Source organism: Lolium rigidum, chromosome 6 (assembly GCF_022539505.1).
Source record: "Lolium rigidum isolate FL_2022 chromosome 6, APGP_CSIRO_Lrig_0.1, whole genome shotgun sequence".
NCBI lineage: Eukaryota > Viridiplantae > Streptophyta > Magnoliopsida > Poales > Poaceae > Lolium > Lolium rigidum.
Window position 1 is genome coordinate 278,865,967 of NC_061513.1, and position 7,572 is coordinate 278,873,538.

General features: G+C 46.0%; 1 protein-coding gene across 1 annotated transcript; it reads left to right on the forward strand.

The window, feature by feature from the left end:
* The first annotated feature begins 4,757 nt into the window (after positions 1-4,757).
* On the forward strand, positions 4,758-6,959 carry LOC124664199. Its single transcript, XM_047201777.1, has 2 exons — positions 4,758-6,753; positions 6,790-6,959. The coding sequence occupies exons 1-2, from the start codon at positions 4,758-4,760 to the stop codon at positions 6,957-6,959; spliced, it is 2,166 nt and encodes a 721-aa protein (XP_047057733.1).
* The last annotated feature ends 613 nt before the right edge of the window (positions 6,960-7,572 follow it).

The following is a 7,572-nucleotide window of genomic DNA, read 5'->3' on the forward strand; positions in this document are numbered from 1 at the left end:
CCTCGCTCGGGACGAGCAGGAACTAAGCTTGGGGATGCCGATATGTCTCCAACGTATCGATAATTTCTTATGTTCCATGCCACATTATTGATGATATCTACATGTTTTATGCATACTTTATGTCATATTTATGCATTTTCCGGCACTAACCTATTAACGAGATGCCGAAGAGCCGATTGTCGTTTTCGTCGTTTTTGGTTTCGTAAATCCTAGTAAGGAAATATTCTCGGAATTGGACGAAATCAACGCCCAGGGGCCTATTTTGCCACGAAGATTCCAGAAGACCGAAGAGAAGACGAAGTGGGGCCACGGGGCGCCGCCACACTAGGGCGGCGCGGCCCAGGGGGGGCCCGCGCGGTCCTAGCGTGTGGGGCCCCCGTGACTCTCCCGACTCCGCCCTTCCGCCTACATATAGTCTTCGTCGCGAAACCCCCAGTACCGAGAGCCACGATACGGAAAACCTTCCGCAGACGCCGCCGCCGCCAATCCCATCTCGGGGATTCAGGAGATCGCCTCCGCACCCTCGCCGGAGAGGGGAATCATCTCCCGGAGGACTCTTCACCGCCATGGTCGCCTCCGGAGTGATGAGTGAGTAGTTCACCCCTAGACTATGGGTCCATAGCAGTAGCTAGATGGTCGTCTTCTCCTTATGTGCTTCATTGTCGGATCTTGTGAGCTGCCTAACATGATCAAGATCATCTATCTGTAATGCTATATGTTGTGTTTGTCGGGATCCGATGGATAGAGAATACTATATTATGTTGATTATCAATCTATTACCTATGTGTTGTTTATGATCTTGCATGCTCTCCGTTATTAGTAGAGGCTCTGGCCAAGTTTTTACTCTTAACTCTAAGAGGGAGTATTTATGCTCGATAGTGGGTTCATGCCTCCATTAAATCTGGGACAGTGACAGAAAGTTCTAAGGTTGTGGATGTGCTGTTGCCATTAGGGATAAAACATTGATGCTATGTCCGAGGATGTAGTTATTGATTACATTACGCACCATACTTAATGCAATTGTCTGTTGTTTGCAACTTAATACTGGAAGGGGTTCGGATGATAACCTGAAGGTGGACTTTTTAGGCATAGATGCATGCTGGATAGCGGTCTATGTACTTTGTCGTAATGCTCAATTAAATCTCACTATACTCATCATATCATGTATGTGCATGGTCATGCCCTCTCTATTTGTCAATTGCTCGACTGTAATTTGTTCACCCAACATGCTATTTATCTTATGGGAGAGACACCTCTAGTGAACTGTGGACCCCGGTCCATTCTTTTACATTAAATACAATCTACTGCAATACTTGTTCTACTGTTTTCTGCAAACAATCATCATCCACACTATACATCTAATCATTTGTTACAGCAAGCCGGTGAGATTGACAACCTCACTGTTTCGTTGGGGCAAAGTTCTGTGATTGTGTTGTGCAGGTTCCACGTTGGCGCCGGAATCCCTGGTGTTGCGCCGCACTACATTCCGCCACCATCAACCTTCAACGTGCTTCTTGGCTCCTCCTGGTTCAATAAACCTTGGTTTCTTTCTGAGGGAAAACTTGCTACTGTGCGCATCATACCTTCCTCTTGGGGTTCCCAACGGACGTGTTAACTACGCGCAATCAATGTAATCAAAGTACCCTTCCAGTGTAAGTGATTTACAAGATCTCATGGTCGAAGGAGTAGGTTACTATGTATCGAAATCTTATAGCAAGATGAACTTAATCACTTGATCTTATGCTACGCTTATATGGGTGTGTGTCCATTATATCATTCACCTAATGACATAACCTTGTTATTAACAGCATCCAATGTTCATGATCAGGAAACCATGATCATCTATTAATAAACAAGCTAGTTTTACAAGAGGCTTACTAGGGACTCTTTTCTGTTCACATAACACACATGTATTAATGTTTTCGGTTAATACAATTATAGCATGAGATGCAAACATTTATCATAAACACAAAGATATAATAATAACGACTTTCTTGTTTCCGGTCCATTACAATTTTGTGACACATTTTCCAAAGCACACCACCTATCCAAAATAGAAAGTTTTGCACTTTTCTCCAAAACCAGTCATAGCATGGTCATCCCAACCAAAAGTGCAATTAAGCTTTAGGAGGATGGAAGTGGTAGTTAGATACATCTAAACCTTAACTAAACCTTAACAAATGTCAGATAATTTTCATATATTGGAGGAAGTACATAATTTGGAAGAGCAAACTGCACGTCGCACCAGTTTTTTTCCGTCTTTTGGACAACCACTAGTAGTTAGATCTTTTTTCTCTTGACGTTTTATTACTTTCCTGTTGTAACTTCCACCAATTTGTCATCTAATAGATATGTTAGCTATGCTCAATCCTAATATCAATGCTCTAATTAATGTACAGAGATTAATAGAATGTTTAATAAATCATAGAAAATAATTAGTCAACCAAAAAACAAATTTTCTTTTCATGCACTCTAGCCTACAATAGACTTATTTTATAAATCAATCTACTCAATTTTCTTGGTATATTTATATCTGCAAAAAAATACTCATAATACTAAGTAAATTATAGGAAAATAATTGTCCGTCAAAAAATTATGAGTGCTTTGTAGGGCGTACAAACCAATTTTTAACGTTAATTAACCGTCCAACAACATTTTGAATAAATAGTCTCAATTTTTCTGTATTTTATGGATGAATAATTATTTTGATATAATTATTACAACATTGATACTTGAAGCCCACTTGTCACTTGTGCGGTCAACGAGGCTAAAAAAATTGATTAGATGACAAACTTGTGGAAGCTACAACATACTAGACCAATAAATGATGAAATTTGCAAAAAAAAAAATAAACTAGTGGTTTGTGCAAAAGAGGGACGAAAAACTGATGGATTGTGCATTTTCCTTTGATTTTGAAACCAGCTTTGAAGGCTGAACGATGGTAAAATCGTTGAAATTTTCTTGAAGCGAAAGTTCTAATCCTTACTATAAATAAAAGCAGGGACTACGGATGCGTGTACACGACCTAATTTCTTGTTAGCTGACCCCCGGATAATGACTACCCTAGATATCCATGTTGATAGAACAAAGCCTCTACTCCGATTAGTTTTATGTGTTTGTTGACAAATAAAAAGAATTTTACCGTGTGCCAAGTCTGAAGGATCATCCAAAGAAGCACAAAACGGTTGTTGACCTACCGAAAGCTAGGAGATTGACATCGAAGCCCTTAGTCTAAGTTAGGGCCTAGTGTGTAGGTTTTCGGGTTTTTGTTTCGTTTTAGAGTAATGGCAAAGAAAGAGCCTCACATTCTGCAGGGGTGGAAGTTCTGGCCTCAAGAAGCCGAAATGCCGGCCGAGGCCGGATACTCCAGCCTAGTCATGTCGAAGTGGCCGAACTCCCTCTAAGACAAATCCGACCAAGGACCCCCACTATCTGATGTCAACAAGGAGTATAGGTCGGGGTGGTCCGGGCATCCTGGGCATATTTGCCCTTGGTTAACTGTCCAGAGTGGTCTGGGCTCTCTCTCTCTATCTCTCTCTCTCTCTATCTTCAGGAGCGTCAAAGCGGTACACGGGGCTAGTTTCCGTTCATTTCTGAGCTTGCCCCCTCGGAAACTTTTCAAACGGAGCAACACGCACTGGGTGTGAGCTCGGAATTGGCTCCAGTTTCCAAGCCTCAATTCTATGGGCACCCAAAGGTGCAAAAAAATTTCGATAAAGGATGCTTTATTACTTTGATAAGCAATTACATCCAGCCTCTGCATAACCAGGATGCACACAGCCGTTTATGGGTCCAAGTGAAAAGTCTGATAAAACAAAACTAGGCGAAATACATATCGAAACGATGAAATATAAAACGCCTAAGGTGTGGATGGGGCTTCAATCCGTAGACTATGCTGCCACCCATGTAGGGAAAAAGTAGCCTCTAACCGTGTACAGACCTCCGTAAACAGATCTCGGTTCTCCACTCGCTGAAGAGGTAACCACGAACGGAGAATAGTTGTGCATCTGTATATAACCTGTAAAAGGGAGCAATTTTTGTCGTTAAAAATCTTGTTATTTCTACTTAGCCAAATGCCCAGATAACTGCTAGCGCCCCCACCCTAAGAAGCAACTTGAACCTTGGATCGACACCATGTAGCCAATTGCCGAAGATATTGGCCACACTAGTCGGGGGAAATAGGGTAGACGCTAATTAGATGACTGACCATATAGATTTCGCAAATTGGCACTTGAAGAAAAGGTGTTTAAAATGGGGCCTAACAAATTCAAATTCTATTTCTGAGCCCCAATTCTATGCATCCCAACAATGTATGTATTTTTTTTCTCAATTTCTAATGCTCTGCCCCTACCTAGTAGATTGAGCATGAGGTTATTTGAGAATTAGATTAATGTAGGGGTTTCACCCAATACTCTTGCGGATTATCCCACTAATTCCCAGAAAAGAATTAGTGCCAAACAAGACTTCAGGGGTAGGATCTAATGCAGTTTGCAAATAGATCAACATTGAGCAGAGAGAAATCTCAAGAACTTGTAGAACGGAATTAAGCATCAACAAGTTGCCCATAGAACTACGCACAGGATCGATCGGATTGTGCAAGTTTCCGACTCCGATCGAGATTGACGCCTGATACGCATAAGGAATCGAACTGCGTGCCTTGCAAGGGCCTGCGCCTATACAAATATACACGGCGGTATATTGTGCGAGACTTGATCATACGCAAGCCAGACACTCCCAACAGCCAGCAGCGTCGATCGATGACTCGTCGCTGTCCATGGAAGAAGGGACGGCCGGCCGCCACGCCGCCTCCGCCGTCGTCGTTCGTCCGAGCCGAGCACGAGTTCCGCATCGTGGGTTACAGCACGGCCAGCGAGAATCACTACTCCATCCTCTCCGGCGCCTTCCAGATCGGCGGCCACACCTGGGCCCTCGACTGCGGCTTCAACATGGGAGAGCACCTCGTCATCGTCTTCCTCGAACTGCTCACGCCCTACATCGCCGAGGATCTCGTCGTCGCAAAGGCCGGCCTCAGGATCGAGGACCCCCTCGGCCGGTTCCCGGCCATCGAGTGGCGCAGCGAGGAACCGCACACGTTCACGACCGGCAGCAGGAGCTGGAAGTTGTCAGTGCCGGACGAGTTCCATGGCAATGAGAGCCGCTACGTGCAGCACGACCGGCTCACCATCCTCTGCACCGTGGAGGTCCTCCAGGAGGAGCACGACTCTACCATTGCTGACGATATCCGTAAGCTTCTTTTACTTCCGTCGGAGCCGGAGCCAAAGTCAGAGTCCGAGAGGAGGAGGCACGCATGCATGTTGCCCGACGTGACCTTCATCGTGGAGCAGACCGAGATCCCGGCGCACAGGCTCGTGCTGGCCCTGCGGTCGCCGGTGTTCGCCGCCGAGCTCCTCGGCGAAATGAGAGAGAGCACCGCGCGCCGTGTCAGGGTCGACGACATGCGCGCGTCCACCTTCAGGGCCATGATCCGCTTCATCTACACCGACGAGCTGCCCATCAAAGCAATCACATACGATGCAAGCCAGCGTGCTTGCAAAGACAAGTGTGCAGCGAAGCGCCACGTGGCCATGGCGTGCGACCTGCTCGTGGCCGCGGATCGCTACGACCTCGAGAAGCTCCGGCTCATGTGCGAAGAGGTACTGTATGAAAGCATGGATGCCGCTTCTGTCCTGCCGACTCTGTTGGTGGCGCATGGCCGGTACAACTGTCGACAACTCGAGGCCTCTTGCATCGATTACCTCGCGTCCGATGCGGACGTGTACGCCTTCGTCATAGCAACAGATGAGTACATGAAGCTAGAAGAGAGCTGCAACTCCTTGGTAGTAGAGGTCATGAACAAAGTCGCCACACAAAAATTAGCCGACAGCTCCTCCTCCTTCGACACCGCTAGAAACCCCAGACGGACAAAGAAGATGAGTGTTTCGACGTATGATGCGTCCAAGGTGGTCAGCGGCACACACGAGATGAGGATTCCCAGCTTTGTTGCTCTTTATCGGAAAAAAAGAAGGACCTATGGTGTTGGTAGAGAAATACAGTCCAACACTTTCGAGATCGATGGTTATGACTGGAAGCTGGTGGTAGACCCAGCCGGGAAGAATCCGGAAAATGAAGAGTGTGTCTATGTGGCCGCTGAGTTGTTAACTGATCCAGGAACTGCTGGTGTTAGGGCGTCGGTATGTTTCTGGATGGATGACCCTAATGGGCAAGACGAGCCAACAGAAAAAGACTATGAGCAACACATATTTACAAGGTACGCACAGTCATATGGGAATGATGTCATCGCCACCAAGGACGCAGAGCAGCGTTTCCTAGCGCATGATGGCTCTCTAACCATACGATGCAGCATCATAGTCACCAACAACTCCTGCATTGCTACTGGCACCCCCACAGCTTGTGGTGCCGGAGCAACGCCGCCCAGCATTGATTGGCACCTCAAGGAGCTACTAGCGAGCGAGAAGGGGTCGGATGTGACATTCCTTGTCGAAAACAGAGAGATTCGAGCGCACAAGCTCCTCATTGCTGTGAGGTCTCCCATCCTATACGAGATGGTTGTGGGGGTGGCCAACAAGGCAGACCACTTTGTACCGGTCGACGATATGAAGGTTGCGGTCTTTGAGGCCATGCTGCACTTCATCTACACCGGCGAGCTGCCACCTATGGAACACTTAGCCCTTGCCACCAGTACTGGCACCAAGGATATATCCTTTGCTATGAAAGAAATAACCCTTGCTAGTAGTTCTTCCGTGGACGGTGGCTTGTTGATTGTCGGAGATATAATGACTGCGGCATGCAGGTTCAGTCTTGACAAGATGAAGGCCAAGTGCGTGACCTTGCTAGCGGGGTCCATCAAGAAAGAGAACGCAGAGAGCATGCTCACACTGGCACGTCAGCACAGCTGCTCAAAGCTAGAGGATTACTGCGCCCAGTTTCTCTTATCGTGATATGCGACTCATTACAGAGAACGGGTTGAACATGCCATGCTAGAAAGGATTCGCTCTTCTTTTTTCATGTGAAAGAAATTCTGGGCCGTAAACAATGTCATTTCCTATAAATGATACTTTTGGAGTGGTATTTTTCATGTTACGGGTGCATCCTGATTCTCAGAACAATATACAGTATATACTATCACTTAGATAGTGAAACATGCCATTGTTGGATTGTCGTGGCAATGCTCTGGTCTTTCTAGTGATGTACCTTGCGTACAACCTCTCATCTCATTTATTAAAGTCTTACCACGTCAAGTTCAAACCGTCTTATACCTTGCGTACCATCATCTATTTCATCCATCATCCGTGCACATAATAATCGCGTACAGTAGTAAGGCGAAGAACAAACATTAGCTATCCTGATTAAATACAAAGAGCACCATCGCTTGATTAAATACAAAAAAATATCACGGGCCATCAGCTCTACTTCTAGTGGCGATTTAAAAAATAAAGTATTTATTTTCTAAGCTAGCCGCGCCAAAGTCCAAAGTCCAAAGTCCAAAGTCGCGAATATTCACGCGAGCGCACGCGCTATGCGGGTGTGTGGTGCAGCCATGTATGTGTCTCT